General features: G+C 40.1%; 1 protein-coding gene across 6 annotated transcripts in view; it reads left to right on the plus strand.

Moving 5' to 3' along the window:
• RPTOR (regulatory associated protein of MTOR complex 1) overlaps positions 1-17,882 on the plus strand; it is a 414,631-nt gene that overhangs the window by 176,265 nt on the left and 220,484 nt on the right. For all 6 annotated transcript variants that reach the window (XM_004432844.2, XM_087441745.1, XM_087441746.1 and 3 more), the window contains exon 5: positions 4,068-4,214. In XM_004432844.2, the coding sequence (XP_004432901.1) occupies positions 4,068-4,214 (147 nt within the window). The remainder of the gene's footprint in view (positions 1-4,067; positions 4,215-17,882) is intronic.

Consider the following 17,882-nt stretch of genomic DNA (forward strand, 5'->3'; position numbering starts at 1 on the left):
TGAGCATTAGAAAATGGAGAACGTTCTGATAGCCAGTCGGATTGGGTGGCCAAGGATTCCACTTGAACCCTGTCAGTGGCCAGTGGTCACAGAGAATGGAAGGAAAAGTTGTTAATGGGTTTCCTAATGTATTAGTGCTTCATTATTTTAATGAATCAGCATTAATTAACTTTCGGAAATTTAAAAAGTAACTTTTGTTGTTTGAGAAATATAAAAATTGCATTTCAGCTCAAAAGACAAGACCTCGGAACACAGTATGTCAAAATTTATTTTGTGCTTCTTTGCTACCTTTGGGGCCTTGGGGGCCTGTACCTAGAAGGCAGCAAAGATAACAGCTTCCACTTTTTCCTGACAATCATGCAGATGATGTGGTGGTGGGAATGTGGTCAGAACTGCACCAGCTGTAATTCAGTGTTCCTCGCTGAGCCTAGAACATGGTGGGAGGTAAATAAACAGCAGACAGAGTGTTGCCAACGTATAAAAATGCAATGGTTTCCCAAGCTGGTGCTAAAGTCCTTTTTCCTCTGAGTATAGAGGTGTTCCTGCCCAATTTGGCCCTTCTCTTCCCTAGCAGTGGGGGCTGCATGGCAACAAGTGTGTGGGAGGGTGCTGGGGGGAGGCACAGAGAGGGGCTCTCTTCCCCACTGTGTCTGGGGATATGGTTATTCATGTTTTGCTCTGTCTAATGGAGCATTTGCTGAAGGCTTTTTACTTATACAGATGATATGTAATACCTGCTTGTTATAAAATATTGAATGAACCTAGAAATATGGTAAACCCTGGAGGTTACCCTTTCCTCGCTCCTTTTAATAGTTTGTGTGCATTTTGTCTTTTTAAAAAATACAAGTAATATCTATTGTAAAAGATTCCAAAAGATTAACGCAGAGTATTAAAAGAAATAGATATGATTCCCTCACACCCTCGTGCACACCTCCACCTCCCTAGACGGGGTAAACAGCCCTCAGCGGTTTGATATTTATTCTTTCAGAACCAGTTATGTGACCTAGTCATTCAACACACGCTGACTGAGTTCTCATTCTGTGTAGAGCAGTGCTCATGTGCGAGTGGTGTGATGCTTTACACACACAACTTTTCCTTTTCTTCCCATAAAATGGGATCATATTATCTGTGATGTTCTAAAACTTGCAGTTTTAAAATCATAATAAGCCTCTGACATCTTTCCATGGAAATACATATGAATAACCTCTGTCTTTTATGGCCGCATGGTGTTATAATATGGATGTGTGGACCCTCCTTTGCGTAATGATTCCTTCGTATTGGATAACATATTGGATAAATTAGGATCCAGAGTAGGCTGTGATAGTTCGCGTGGGCCATCTGGGCCTGCTGTGGCGTTGACATGACGTGGGACCCGGGCGCCTTCCATCACACAGCTCTACTATCCCTCTGCTCTTGTCTTCTCCATGGTCAAAGATGGCTCTCCATCTCCGCATTCCCTCCCCGGGGAAGGAAGAGAGGAAGGGGTGAGCATGAGGGCAGCACTTATAATTTGGACACTTCACTTCTGATCATGTCCCATTGGCCAGAATTTGGCTGTGAGATCAGACTTAGCTGCAAAGACAGTGGGAAATGTGCTCAGCTAAAACTTCCATTGGTGAAGAGGAGGGAGAAAATAGATATTAGACCAGTAGCCTCTTCCCCAGTGGCATTTAGATAGGTTACAGGTTTTACCAGGAAAAATATTGTTCGTCCTTGTACATACGGTTCTGTGTACAGATGCAAGTCTTTCTATAGGATGGACACCTAGACATCAAAAGGGATGTACATGTAAAATTTTCAAGTATGCCAGATTGCCTTCCAAAAAGCTTCCTTAATTGACTTTCCCACCAACGATGAACCAGTGCCCTGTGAACACATCCTGGTCAACATGAGGTATTATTCATCTTTATATTTCTTCCCAGTTTGCTGGATGAAGGTAGATAGATAGATAGATAGATGATTCTTATTGTTTTAATTTGCGTTTGCATGATTAATCGAGAGGATGAAACTTTTCATAATCATTGATCATTCATGTCTTTTCTACTGTGAATTACCTGTTTGTGTCTTGTTTCTTGTTTTTGTTTTGTCTTTTGTTGATCTGCAACAGAAGCTTATACACACACATGCGTTCTAAATATAAATCCTCCATCACATATGTTGTACCTACTTTATTCTTGGTATATATTTTTCTCAGAATTATATAATTTTTATGTTATTATATTTTTCTTTAAGGTTTTGTGACTTGTTTAAGAAGGACTTTCTTACACCAAAATAAATAAAAGTCTTTTATTCTGCTTCTATATTTAGTTTTTAAATCTATCCTGATTTTTTGTGTGTGAGTCTCAGATAGCAAGAATGAACAGTTAGATTTTGTAGTATCACTTACTGAATTGTTCATTCTTGCCTTTACTGCATTCAAATGCCACCTTCATTACAATTATCTATGTGGGTCTATTTCTGGACTTTCTCTTCTGTTGATTTGTTTGTCTTGCCCTCCCCAACATCATCCTGTAATTACCATAGACTTATAGTATATTTAATATCTGGTAGTGCGAGTCCCTGCTCATTATTCTTTATTAAAAAAATTTTTTTTGTTTGCTATTCCTGTGCATTTCTTTTCTGCACCAACATTAGAATCATCTTGTCAAATTCCATTAGAGAAAACGCCTGCCGGTACTTCGATTGGGCTTACCGTTGCCTCTGTAGCTTCACTAGGGAAGAATTGACGTCTTTAGAATCCTTCAGTGAGAGTTCCTTGAGAAAGGGCATTTCAGGTGCTCTCTCACATCGTGCAGTGTTGACAAATAAGCACCAAAGGAGGGTGGTTCAGTAGCGTGAAATGGCGTTGTGTAAGTAGAGTCGGTCCCCTCGTGGTGCAGCTGTCTGCGCTCCGCGCACACCCATGCTGCTGGCACGTCGCCTTGTCCTGTCCGTGATGGCTCTTCCATCTGGTGCTTTGCTCTGCACGTCGGGAAACCTCTGCCGTCTGGCTTCCTCGACGCCACACTTCCCTGGGCCTTGTTTGGTCCTCTCGTCTTCTGACTTTTTTCCTGTTGCGTTGTAAACAATCTTCTTGGCAACACCAGAGGCAGTGTTTGTGGCTCAGCTGCTGGGAAAGGCAGTCCCCTTTACTGTAAGTGCACAGCGTTGATTTCTGCCAGAGTTTCAGCACTTAAACTATTGGTGCATAGGAGGGTAAATAAGTGATGGTGTTCTGTGCAGAAGAACTGCTTAATAATGTTACCTTTGAGTGAAAATTTTAGTAGTTTCTCTGGTGAGATGAGGAACGTTCTTTTCTACATTTACCAGTAATCACTGGAGTGTTTTCGAGTACTGAACAGTACAGTGTGTCCAGAAAAATATTTCACTTAGTGGATTCGTGTTAATAGATTATTTTTCTGTGATTTGAAAAAAAATCACAGGGCCAAATCCACTTGTACCCCTTAAGTGTGATTTTTAAAAACATCATCTAGAGGATAGAGTTCTTATGGGTATCTCTGAAATGAAAGGGACAATGGGGCAAACATGTAAATTTGAGGACCTGATCAACTCTTTAGAGCTCGTCTCCTTTATAAGCGAGGTGCACGTTATATTACCTGAGCACAGAGAAGTCACAGAGTAAAATGGTGAGAAGGCAGTGGTGCACATAGTACGCATGTCCATAGGTTTATATGAGAAAGCTGTGGTTTGGTGGTGAGGAGGTGGGAGAGGAAGAGTAGATAATGAAGGTCTCCAATAGGATACGTGGAGGGTAATTTCACAGTGGGAATAAGCCACGTTCCCAGGAGACAGCGAGCCGCTGAACTGGGTGGCAACTGCAGAGGCGTCTGGGGCTGGGGATTGAACTGTGTCAGCCGTCCAGCACTCCCACTGCTGGGCAAAACAGCATATGGGCCGAAGGTGGAGAAGCTGTTTGCTGTTATTTATGGTGAGTAGAAATGATAGCTCAAGAACTCGCTCTGCAGCCAGGCCCAGCATGTTGTCCCTTCCTTGACGTGCAGGTGCTGGTTAGCAAGGCAGAGTTCTCAAGGTATAAGTGACACGGTGCACTGTGTTTTGTTTTCCAGAACTACACTCAGTACATCCCTCTGTCTATATATGACCTGCAGACATGGATGGGCAGCCCGTCAATATTCGTCTACGACTGCTCCAATGCTGGCCTAATTGTCAAGTCCTTCAAACAGTTTGCTCTGCAGAGGGAGCAGGAGTTGGAGGTGAGGCACTTAAACGCCCAAGGATTGGGGCCGAGTCTTTGTTTTGTTTTCTCTGGGGTGGGGTGGGGTGTTGGGCTCCGTGTGGTGCTTCCTTTCATTCTTAGAGTGGAGAATTGTGCAGTGTGCCAGGTGTTATATTCGATGACAAAGAACTTGGGAGGTCCTGGGTACAAGCTTGTAGGCTTATTTTTACATCTCATTTTACTCAGTGTCTTTTTTAATCTGAACATTAATTAAGTGATAACATTAATAGAGTTGATTTGTGCTCCATTGGTCTCTGCCTCTGAGATATATGTTAAAATAAAGCAGACACATTCATTTTAGGAGAAATGGACCCACATCTGGGCACAATCTTCAGTTCCACTACCAGCTTTGTTATTGCCCCAATTCTGTTTTCTTTTGTGTTAAAAAAAAAAAACAACAAACAAAAACCCACTAAGCTAAATACAGAAAATAAACCAAAACAGCTGCCATTGGTAGCTTCTGTTGAAAGAACTAGAGAGCCAGTCCAGTGCTCTGCTCGTGAAGAGACGTTTTACTTGGTTGTTTTAATTAATATTTGATGTTTGAATTAAACAGTGAATTCTAAAGAGAAATTGAAGAGGTGGTTTCAATTAAGAGGCCTCCATTCTGTGGCCTGCACAAGAGTGTGAGAATAAAATATTCCTCAGCCTCAAGGGGGTCATGAATTCCAGTTGGTTGCAGTGCAGAAATTCTCAATTCAGGAGCAAAAATGGTCCAGAGTGCATGTTTCCCCAAGCCTTTTTGGGTCTATCCAATTTTAATGTATTGTTATGTTTTTCACATTTCATCAGAGGATATTGTTGTCATACAGTTTAATGTTTTATGTTTATAAATTAAGTCCTTATGCAGAACATTGCATAAGAGTAACTGATGTATAAAATGCCCTTTATCCTTGAAAATGGAACCAAGCACCACAGTTGTTATTTTTGCATTCTATAAGAAGAGAAAGGGAAGATCATATCATCAAATTTTTACCTTGCTTTTGGGCATTTCTTCCAGGTTTACCCAAGGGATAGGTTATCTGATGAGCACTAAAAAAAAAACTCAAAGCACAGAGAGGTAATTTGCTTTTTCTTACATCAAGTAATAAATATTGCCAAAAAAAATTTTTTTTTCATTTATAATACGTAAATAAAAATGCCAAAGAATCCTGCCTGATTTTTATACCCAATTTATGAGCTTCAGGGTGGTTAAGAAAGACCAATAAGTCAGGCTTAGTTAATTAAAACATGTTAAATATGGCCCCTCTCCCACGCTTTTCAGCAGAAAGAGAGCATTTCTCTCTCGTGCATGAGACTAAATATTTTCTTTCCAGCACTTTGAGTATCTGCTCCATCAGTCCTGTATATGTTCTCTCTATGTTGCCAAGGATTAATCAGCCTAGGAAACAGTTCATTTATTAAGTGCAACAAAAAAGATTTCCATGAATCTTTTTTAGGAAAAAAAAAATGTTTAATTGACTGATTCCTCATGGAGGAGAGCAAATAAAAAATTTATTATCTGAAGTGGCAAAGAGACAGCAATGCAAAGTTCCACCATATGTTCTATAATTAGCTCTGACTTTTATCTTCATTCTTTTTTTTAATTACAGTGTAGATAAGTCTTATATTTTTCCAGTACACTTACTGTTATTGGCTGTTTTCATTTGGTCTCTTGCATAAACAGCGGAAATTAAAATGATAAAATTGGCTCCCAGCACATATCTTAATGTTCATGTTAGTCATTTTATTATCTGCTGTAGAAACAGCAATCCTATGTAGCTTCTTAGGTTTATTCTTTTAAAAAATTCTTTCGCTCTCTACAGTTGGCCAAATTCTATGTAAATTTACAATACATTTTAACACTTTTATTGGGTAAATTATAACTTGTGAATTGAAAGAAGTTGGCAGGTAAAATGGTTTGTGCCGGTGTTTAAAGAATAAAGAGGGTAAGAAATGATTAAATATAATGCAAGAAAATGGTTACTTGGACTAGAAAGCCTCCAAGTAGTAAACATGAACACAAATATGACTGACGTGATTATCAGCTTTGTATTCTTAGTCGCACAGCACTTGTGCTGGGACCAGGAGGTGTAGTTATTGTGGACACCCATCTCAGAGGAACGCGGCAGGTGAGGCAGAGGACTGCTTTTTGAAAGTGCAACGTAATTGATCGCACATAACTGAAACTTCATCCTAGCCAGGAAACGCACAGCTGTCACTCCGTAATCTTCTTTACGTTTCTCATTGTGTCACATTGCTTTGTAATTTGAAAATTAAGGAAAATCTTCAAATCTCTCTGCTTTCAATGTTCTTTTTAAAATAAGTATTTTTATTTTTACCAAATTAGTATGCCATGATTTTAAAAATCAAATAGTACGGAGGCCTTACAATGAATGAAATAGTTCCTGGCCTCACTCCTCCCTAGCCAAGACTGCTACTGAAGAGAAGCTCCTTGAACTGTTCGTGTTTCTAGTTCCTCCAGTGAGTATCTCTACAAATATAAATAAGATGCTTATACTACTACTTCTTGACTCATAAATTTTAGGTTATCTGTGGGCTTTCTGTTGTCATACAATCCAAAAACAGAGCTGCCGTTAGTAAATTGTATTTAAAGAATTGGAGAAACTATATAGAACTTTGATAGTAAAGAGACATGTTACATGGTAGTTTTAAGTCGTATTTGTTGTTTGCATTAAATAGTGAATTATAAAGAGAAATTGAAGGGGGGTGGGCCACTAACTACTCCCTCCTATTTCCTCACTGCCACTTAGTTATAATACTCTGTCTGGATTCTCTAATACTTTGCAATTTTAACTATGTTTTTATTTCTAGTTTCATCAGTGATCAGTAGTATCTTTTGGTTTTTATGCTCTTAGCTTGCTTGGACTTGCTTTTTTTCCCCATCTTTTTTTTTTTGGTGAGGAGGATTAGCCCTGAACTAGCATCTGTATCCATCTTCCTCTGCTTTGTATGTGGGACGCCACCGTAGCATGGCTTGATGACCAGTGCGTCAGTCCACACCCGGGATTCAAACCTGTAACCCTGGGCCACCGAAGCGGGGCTCGTGAACTTAACCACTATGCCTCCAGGCCGGCCCCCTTGGACTTGCTTTTGCCTCTCTACCTTTGAAACTCTGTCATCTGCACTTTTACTTTTATGACTATCTTCTGTTCTTTGACTAAAATTAAGCCTCCATGCTTGTGTCTGGGTTGGTTCTAAAAAATGACAAACATTAAACCTCGATTTAACCTTGATTATGACCATGTAAATATTGTTCATTGAATGACTAAGTAGGGTGCTATGACTTCCATTTTAATCACAGTTTTTGTTTGTTTCTTTTATTTTATTGGAAATTTTCCCTTTTCTTCTTGACTTAGATCTTTAATAAGGATAGCATCAAATCTCAGAAAATGCCCTTTTCCCAATGTGTCTTCCTCCCCAGCTATCAACTGCCACATCCAGGTGATTGTTCTAAGCAGACCTGCTCTGTAGCCGTCAACCTGGGATTTCCCTTATGGCTCTCCTGGATGCATCCACTATGTTCTAGATCCCACCTCCTCCTCTCTCTTGATTTTCTCTTTTGTTTTGCTACGGCATATCCACAAATAACAACCTCAGGAAGGATGTATAGGAGTAATCTTTCTCAGACCTTAGATGTTTGCATTTGGAATGCTTTCAGCTATAAGTAATGAAAAATCTCACTATAGGTTTTTAAACAAATAACAGTTTGTCTTTTTCACTAAAATCTGTGAGGCAAATGATTTAATTATTCAGCAATGCCACTGGGGACCCAAGCTGTTTTTATCTTCCCACTCTGGCTTCCTTAGCGGGTTGATGTTTTGTCTTGATGGTTACAGTGTGCCCACCACAGCTCCTGGCATTTCATCTGTCTTTGAGCAGGAAGAGGTGGAGAAAGGCAGTGCCAGCGCATCTGTCTCTCTCACGAGGAAAGCAGAGCTGACGTCCCCTCTATCTCTTCAGCTAGAGCTGGACCACGTGGCCACCCACCTGTAGTTGGGAATGGGAATTGGATTATCTGATGATGAGTGTCAGCCAGGTTGCGTGTGTAAAATGTCTTCATTCTAGCCACATGCATTATTGACAGTTTGGGAACAGAATTTTAGTCTATTTCCACTAAGCAATATCATTCTTACTTCTTGCAGTGGATGAGTAGATGTACTTGAAAAGTCTGCCCCCTGGCCTCGTTGTAACTGTAACCAGGAATCCAGAGGTACAACTACCTACATTCAGATAAAAGCTGTAGAAAGATATTTATATTCGTGGTACACAATATATATGTTGAATGAGTTGGAGAGAGAGAGAGAAAAAGAGAATTCACATATTTTTGAAGCAACTTTTATCTCAGATATTAAATCTTTGGTCTATAAACTAGAACGGATGACTAAGTCTCAAACAGATTCTCTTTGAAATGGTCTTTATGAAGTTTTATCCATCAATTCTGCTTCTAGTGGGTGTTTCCCATGGGCAGTTATAGCGCTTTACTAAAGACAGCAGTAAAGCATGGAGTCAAATCTAGGCAATTTTTCTCCTTTTCTTTGGAGGCAAGTGAGTGAGTTGATGTCTAGTGGTAGGAACAATAGTGCCTCTTCTTGTACAAAGACAGATTGGCTGAACCATGCCTCAATAACACTTGGTCCTGAACATAACTGTCTTCCCTGATGTAGGACTAGAGCACAGACAGTTTCTTGGTGGCAGCCATGGCAGTAGTATGAGAATTCTACCCCAAGAATTGTTGCCATGTTTTAGGAAGGGGCTTTTATTAAAGTTTAGTCCATCACCCTGGTGGCATCATTCTCGTCTCTTACTACTTGTTTGCACTTTGCAGGACTTTTCTCATGATGCCTCCAAGTAAATCATGTTTTTATCCGACATTCTCTAAACATTATTATATGACCCACTCCTATTAGCTCTAGCAGTACCATCCAGCATCACAGAAGCTTGTCAAACAGACACTTGTTTTATTTTTTTTATTTTTATTTTTTTTTACAATCACCATCATTTATTGAGCACATACTAAATTCAGCTTTCTGTTTTAATCACTTTGCTATATTATCCACCTTATTCTTATGTTACTATAAGAAAGTCATTGCTCTTCTGAAACAGAACCCTACAGAAGTTATTGAACTGACCTGAGCCTTTATTGCTAATAATTAATGGCTGATGTGATTCAAAGCCAAATATATGATTCCAAATGCTACTTTCTTAACCATTATACCCTACTGCTTTGCAAATATTCTTGACAAATATAAAGATTAAAAAGCAATCATTTTAATGTGTTGGATATTCTGTTTTGTAACAAGATTCCTTTGTTTTTAATTTAATTTAATTTTTTTGTTTTTGTTTTTAAATTTTTTGTTTATTGCAGTAACATTGGTTTATAACATTGTAAAAATTTCAGGTGTACATCATTGTACTTCTATTTCTGCATAGATTACATCATGTTCACCACCAAAATACTAATTACAACCCATCACCACACACATGTACCGAATTATCCCTTTCACCCTCCTCCCTCCCCCCTTCCCCTCTGGTAACCACCAATCCAATCTCTGTCCCTATGTGTTTGTGACACTTGTTTTAATATTGAGAAACAAACTTGGTTCTGCAGCATCACTGAATCCGCAATGACTTAACCACCCTATTTTCCATTTTGAAATTCTGTATTTGAACTGATGTATAATACATTATCCTCATGTACCCATCACTGTGACTAAACTTTGTCAGATATTTAAACTAAGTAATTCTGACAAAAATGACTAACAGCAGAATCTTCAGGTTTCTTCAAAAAATGTTAAATGTGCATCCCATAGAACTAAAGAATTCATATTTTGAAATCTTATGGTTCCTTTGCTACTGCTATAGACAACATGTTGCATGGGTGTCCATGGAATTTGCAACAGAAGTCAACTCTGTGTTAAAAATGTTACTATTTGTAGTGTTATGATGTCTGTCTGTGATTTCACAGGGTGGTCCTGAGGTTATCTGTAGGAAGGTATGTGTCTTGCTCACTGTTTACTAGATGGAATTTTCGGGCGTGAATTTATCCCTCGTCGACTTGCTGTTGTCAGGGTGTCTGTCACTTTAGCATAGGGATCCATGGTGCTGATTCTGCAAGAGCTCAAGGCTTGTCCATCTGTATCTTTCACGTTATAATTTTTTTCATATCTCCTATTCTTTTTTCTTCTGAAACTTTGTGGTTATCACTTGTGGGTGGTAGGGAAATGAGAAGTCTGTCCTGTGATAACTTTATTCATTTTCTCCTTTAATTTTTAAATGACACAATATGTGGGTTTTTAAAAGATGTTCTCCTCTTTTCTAAGTCATCTCCATGTCCTTCAATGTAAATTTTTCTCTTATGGTTTATTTGGATTATTCTCTTTTATACTGGAGGCTTATGTCGATTCTTTGTTGTTTGTCATATTTAAGAATGAAGAGAAACTCCCCACTGTTGTGTGTGTCTGTGGGTGGGAATTGTCACCAAAGGGAAGGCAGATGGGGAGCTGGCCGTACATGGGGTCCCCAGAGTCACAGTGCAGAGGGTGTTATTTTACTGAGATGTTCACAACTACACCAGCTACCCTAGTTTTCCTCAGATACATCAGTCAACTCTATTTAGAGAAGAAGACCTCTGAGTGCTTTCTGGGGAGGGGGTGGTGGGTAGTTGCAGGACACCTGGCTTCAGGCACACAGGTAAGCAGTGGGCTGTCCTGGTGGCAGGTCTTCAGGCACCCCGATCTTTCTGCCCAGGCCACTCCAGGCTTTGGCCGGTGCACCCCCTGCCCCTTCTGCTGCTCTGCACACACTTGGGACAGGTTCACGGCCTCTTTTTAATAAAGGCTGGCCAAGTTCACCCTTCCATACCTTACATTTTATGAATAGTAAACTGTAAGAAGTCATAATAGTGAAAGTTTTCAAAACAAAAATTGCTAAGAAACATATAATGTAATTGAAACTCTCCCTCTCTTTCTCTTTCTCTCTCACACACACACAAAAGAGAGTCACATTTGTATTTAAGAAGAAATCCTACCATTTCAACTGTTTGTAGGAGAGTAGGGAGGGGTTAATCTAAAACAAATACAGCAGAAATTCCTTTAATTGGGATCCACACAGCTACCCCCACAGCGGCTGGCTGGGGAGAATAAAGCAATTATGGAGGTAAAGAATCCGGTAGGGGTGGCTGGTCCTTGAGTGCTCTGGTGAGCTGACTTGCTAACCAGAAAGTGGGCGGGGGTGTAGAAAAGCGGTAATAATCGAAGCAGCCTCCAGAAGATCAGGGCCCTTCCTGCAAGTGAGAGCTGGGAGGAGAGGGGCAGCACAGGGTGGAATGGAGGCCCCAGGGGCGGCACAGGCAGAGCATGGGGCCAGGGCCCCACGCTGGGGCTGAGTGCCTGGCATGGCTTCCGCTGTGGGTACTACTACCTGTCACTCGTGTGACGTTTTCTACTCTGTAGCATGTTTTTACATTTTATCCATCGTCAGCCTGCACAGTGGAATGGTACACAATCAGTCTCCCAGCTCTTGACCGCCACTGTGCGCCTGTGCACCGTCCCTTCTGCAGCTCGTGTGGGAAGATTGAGTTCTCTTCTCTTGGCACCTTTTACCATTCCTGGTCCTGTAATTTAAAGTCTTGGGGAGAAAGAAAAGTGATTTCTCTGCATAAAAAATTTAGGAACCCTCACTGCTGATGGTATTAACTGAAATCCACAGACAAGCAATGTGTGTCGTTAGTACACTCAACTTTCAGGGTGTAACTAAAATTCTACTTCCTTCATGGACACTTCCGTGAGCCTGAACTCTTTCTCAGTGGCCTCATATAGCAATTTTTTACATAATTAATTTGACAATTAATTTATGTTGTCTTGCAGTATCCTTCTATTGGGGTTGTCAGCTGTAATTTAAATCTATTATGTAAACCTGTCAACATGCCTCATATGAAGTGGATGCTCAGGAACTATTTACAGATTTAGTCTGATAAATAAATATACATCTGAATGAACTACCTTTATTTGTCTTCTTTAGATGTGTCTGTGATTCATTGAATATGTTTGACTTTTGATTGGTTTGTATACAGAGATGTAAAAAGAAACAAAAAATTATTAGCCCAAATACATGAATATAATATACTATTTGCAGCCATCATAAAACTGAGAACTTCTCCGAAGTTAAGTCTTAGAGTTTAATCCTTTTTTAAATATACCAGAAATTGCTTAATGTTCAGGACCACAGATTATGGACAACACCATGGGATATGGTACAGGGCACTGTGGTTTCCAGCAGGACCCATCTGCTTGGCTCTGCTTGCTGTCAACCTGCCCAAGCTGGCAGGCTTCAGTATTCCCCTGAGCTGAAGCTAGAGGATACTGGGGTAATGGCCAGATGTTCTCTCTCAAAGGATCTGTGGTGGCACGGGGTGGTGGAGTTTCTGGTGGCAACCAGAGAAATGGCTACACTAAACTGGCTGAACACGGAGCCCTGCCAGAGGAGAAGGGCCGGTGGGAAATTACCAACCCACTGGAGCAGAGGGACAGCAGGTCAGTGGTTTTCTTACCACTAAGGTCAGAAGCAAGGAAAAGTTGCTCATTCTTACTGTTTCTCTTCAACATTGTACGGTAAGACTTGGCCTGTGCACTAAGGCAAGGGAAAGACACAGAAAGCATACACCCTGGAGAAGAAGAAATTAAACTGTCTTTTTTTTTTTTTTTTTTTAAAGATTTTATTTATTTTATTTTTTCCCCCCAAAGCCCCAGCAGATAGTTGCATGTCATAGCTGCACATCCTTCTAGTTGCTGTATGTGGGACTCGGCCTCAGGATGGACGGAGAAGTGGTGCCTCGATGCGCACCCGGGATCCGAACCCGGGCCGCCAGCATTGCAGCGCGCGCACTTAACCACCAAGCCACAGGGCCGGCCCTAAACTGTCTTTTTTTTGAAGATGAAATGATCATCTATGTTGAAATGTCAGTCATAAGGATCTAATTGACATTTATAGAACACTCCACCCAGCAGCAGCAAAATACACATGCTTTTTAAGTGTCCATAGAGCATTCAAGATACATCATAGCCTGAGTCATAAAGCAAAGCTCAACAAATTTTAAATAACTGAAATCACACAGAGTATGTTCTTTGATCATCCTAGAATCAACTAGAAGTCAATAGTAGATAACAGAAAAATCTCAGAAAAAAATTAACACCACATAATTCATGGGTCAGAAGTCTGAAGGGAAATAAAAAAAATACATTGAACTGAAGGAAAATGAATATACAACATGTCAATATTTATAAGATGCAGCTAAAGCAATTGAAAGGGAAATTTATAGCACTGAATCCTTATGTTAGAAAAGAGAAGTATCAAATTAATAATCTAAGTTCCTACCCGCCTTAGTCCATCTGGGCTGCTATAACAAAATACCACAGACTGGGTGGCTTATGAACAACAGAAGTTTATTTCTGACAGTCCTGGAGGCTGGAAAGTCCACGATGAAGGTGCCAGCATGGTCAGGTGAGGGCCCTCTTCCTGGTTCACATCCAGCACCTTCTCACTATGTCCTTACATGGTAGAAGGGGACGAAGGGGCTCTCAGGCTTCTTTTATAAGGGCACTTTTATAATCTCATTCATGAGGCTCCACCCTCATGACCTAAGCACCTCTGAAAGGCCCCACCTCCTATACATCACCTTTGGGGGTTAGGATTTCAACATATGCATTTTGGGGGGACACAAACACTCAGACCGTAGCACTACCTCAAGAAACTAGAAGAGGAGAGCAAAATGAACCCAAAGCAATCAGAAGAAAGAAAATGATGATGGTAAGAGCAGAAATCACTGAAATTGAAAACAGAAAAATAGTAGAGAAAAATCAATGAAACAAAAAGCTGATGCTCAGAAATAATCCATAAAATGGATAAATCTCTAGGAAGAATAACCAATAGAAAAAGAGAGAAGAATCAGGATCCTGCAACCATTAAAGGAATAATAAGGAAATACCAGGAACAACTTTACGCTCATGAATTTGACAACTTCAAAGAAATGGACCAATTTCTGTAAAACCACAAACTACCAAATCCAACCAAGATAAAATGGATGATATGCATAGTCCTACAACCACTAAAGAAATTGAATTTGTAATTTAAAAGTTCCTGAAAAGGAAATCTCCAGGCCCAGATAGTTTCACTAGAGAATTCTACTGAACATTTAAAGAAGAATTAACAGCAATGTTACATACTCCCTTCCAGAAAATAGAAGAGGGAGGAAACAATTTCCAGTTCATTTTTTGAGGTCATTATTACCCTGATGCCAAAAATGGACACACCATGCAAAAGAAAAAAAAAAAAACCACCAAAAACCGCAGACCACTATCTCTTACAAACTTAGGTGCAAAAATCCTCAACAAGGTAATAGCAAATCGGTTCTAGTAATATGTAAAAAGAATTATACTCTACAGCTGAGTGGGATTTATTCCAAGTATGCAAGTCTGGCTTAATATTAAAAAAATCAGCTAAGGTAACCCACCATACCAATAGACTAAAGTAGAAAAATTATATGATCATATCGATTGACATAAAAAAAGCATTTGATAAAATCCAGCACCCTCTCATGATAAAAAAAACTCTTAGAAACTAGGGATAGAGGAGAACTTCTTCAACTTGATAAAGAGCATCTATAAAAAAAACCTATAGCCATCAGCATGCTTAATGCTAAAAGACAATGTTTCCACCTAAGATCAGGGGCAAGGTAAGGATGTCCATTCTCACCATTCTTATTCAACATAGTACTGGAACTTCTAGCCAGCGCAATAAGGCAAGATAAGGACATCAACAGTCACTAGGGAAATGAATCAAAACCACAGTGAGGTGCAATTCACATCTGCTAAGATGGCTAGAATAAAAAAGATGGATAATTACAAGTGTTGGCGAGGATGTGGCGGAATTGGAACCTTCACACGCTAGTGGTGGGGATGTAAAATGGTGCAGCCACTTTGGAAAACAGTCTGGCAGTTCCTCAAATGTTAAGCCTAGAGTTACCTAGAGTTACTATGACACAGCAGTTCCACTCCTAGGTTTATACACAAGAGAATTGAAAACATATGTTCACACAAAATATTGTACACAGATGTTCATAGCAGCATTATTCATAATAGCCAAAAAATGGAAAGTCTCTTCTTTATGTAAAAGGTCACAGGATTTTTAAGTATCTCCTTTTCTTTAGTTGCTGACTATGTAAGAGTAACTGGGGAGTGGAATTTGGTTATAATTTCTTATTAAGCATCTTCCCTGAGTTATAGAGTGATTCTAGAGCATTTTAGAAACTATTCAGTTGCTAACAGCTAAATGGCTTTAAAACAGTGGATGATGCATTTGGGTAAACTCTCAGGGTAATTGTGGCAAACTATTGCTATAAGAGGTTCATTGCCCTTTGAAGATCGACATTGAAGAGTTTTTCGATATCATTACAAGTCTTCTTCCTACGAAAGGGACTCTTTCTTCTCTCTTGGCCTAGATTCCATAGTTCTGAGCAGTAAATACCACTTGGTTTTCAAATTATTGTTTAATATCAGATATATATAAAATTATATAAACTATTTATAAAAAAATTCCTACTTCTACTTTGTATCTACTGTTTTTAGGTACAGTATCAATCACGTGATAGATGCTCCATTAATACCTTTGAAATGAGCTGGTTAAGCAGTACACTGATTTGTTTACAGATCTTAGTCTCTCTCTGATCTTTGCAAAAATGTCCATTGTAAGGAGGTGTTATTGACTTGAGAATAAAAGTTGCTTTAAATTAGAATTGGAATTATTACCAAGTAGATGCTATTTTCAGCAATCCACTTGTTAAAGATGCCTCTGAAATTATCAGTGCCATTATCTGTTTATAAAGATGTCTCTTGTGTGTATATGTATATGTGGAAAAGCAGCAGCTCAAGGTCACAGTTTTATTTAGAAAATGAGAAATGCCAGTGCTCCCCCTGCGACCCCAGCAGCAGTGCTTTCTGAAGTGAGTGGCTCACAGGACTTGGGTGAGCTGCCTGGCCAGCCTTCTCTTGAGCTCTGAGCGCATGAGCTCCATGTTACCCACGCATGTGGAAGATGTAACAGATGTCTTTTTTGGATCTGGTTGCTATGTATCGCATCTGAAGATTTTTCTGAATCCCTCCCAAATCCCCCAGAGGCTCTAGTGAGCTCTTTTTTTTGTTTGTTTAATAAAGATTTTATTTATTTATTTTTCCCCCAAAGCCCCAGTACATAGCTGTCTGTCATAGCTACACATCCTTCCAGTTGCTGTATGTGGGATGCGGCCTCAGCATGGCCGGAGGAGCGGTGCCTCGGTGCGCAGCCGGGATCTGAACCCGGGCCGCCGGCAGCGGAGAGCACGCACTTAACCGCCAAGCCACGGGGCCGGCCCTCTAGTGAGCTCTTAAAGATGAAAATTTTCCTGGTGCTTGAGTCTCCAGATTCCCCAGGAGAAACCCTTTTGGGTAAAAGTGCATCTCACCTGTGTCCTTCTGGATGAAAGATGGCTCCCAGCTGGAACTGTTCACCTCTACACCTGGGCACCTTTTAAAAGGGCTGTGACTCACTATAGTTAGCCTTACACGCGGGCTATTTCCAAAGAGTAATTTCAATTATAAGGTCACTATCACAGATAAATACAAAACCAAAACAATGTATGGGAAATAACTCATCCCTAAAATAGATTTTTTTTGTATTCCTGGGTTAGCAAGCCTGAAAAATAATGATTCATTGGTGGAATACTTTGTCTTGAATGTCATTTTTTAAAAAATGTTACTGATTCTAATTATCCTTAAAGCAGAGCTCTCATATGCCTTCTGTGCACCCAGTGGTGTCATGGGAAGGAAGGAATTAGAACACTTCCCGCTGAAAGGTGATGATGGGTACCATACTTAGGATTACCTGCAGCTAGACGTGATGCCTTCTCTTTGTTTGTACTCCAGCATACTGCAAGGGGCCTATTAAGTCGTTAGGATTTCTGTCGTCGACGATTTTGAATTGGGAAATTTAGTTCCTAATAGACATATTTGGGATAAAGATTTTTCTACATCTACCTGTCTCATTTCCTCATTCGGCATTCACGGAGTGCCTCCCATGTCCCAGTACTTTGCTAGGCTTTGGGCCAAGTGCTAGTGGACCACGAGGTGCAGTCTGAGGCAGGCATACACAGAGATACTGAGTAAACTCGCTACCTAACAGTACTGCATGGCTCTCTCAGGGCTGCGGGAGCATCACCTTGGGCTGACAGCACGCAGACTGGAATGAGAAATGCCCTATAACAGGAGCAGCCTTCGCTTTCTTGGCCCACCTACTGACTGAGTGACTGACTGTTCACATCATCTCTTGGAGTTTCTGTTTCCTCATCATAAAAGATCTTTAAAAATGGAAATAAAACTTACATCCTGGGGATGTTGTATAAAACAAATGAAATAGTAAATGAGAGAAAGCTTTGAGAAATATCAACAACCATGCAAACAGAGGCATTATTAGTAAGGAGCAAAAACTGAGACACATAAACATTCTTTTCAAGTCAGGAAACAAATTAGTAGCCATGGGTGATTAAAACTTATGCCTTTCTGACCCATTCCGCCCTCCTCACTGCTCCTCGTCATCTAAAACATCCAGCACCTCT

Source organism: Ceratotherium simum, chromosome 16 (genome assembly GCF_057802395.1).
Source record: "Ceratotherium simum simum isolate JZ-2026a chromosome 16, ASM5780239v1, whole genome shotgun sequence".
Classification (NCBI taxonomy): domain Eukaryota; kingdom Metazoa; phylum Chordata; class Mammalia; order Perissodactyla; family Rhinocerotidae; genus Ceratotherium; species Ceratotherium simum.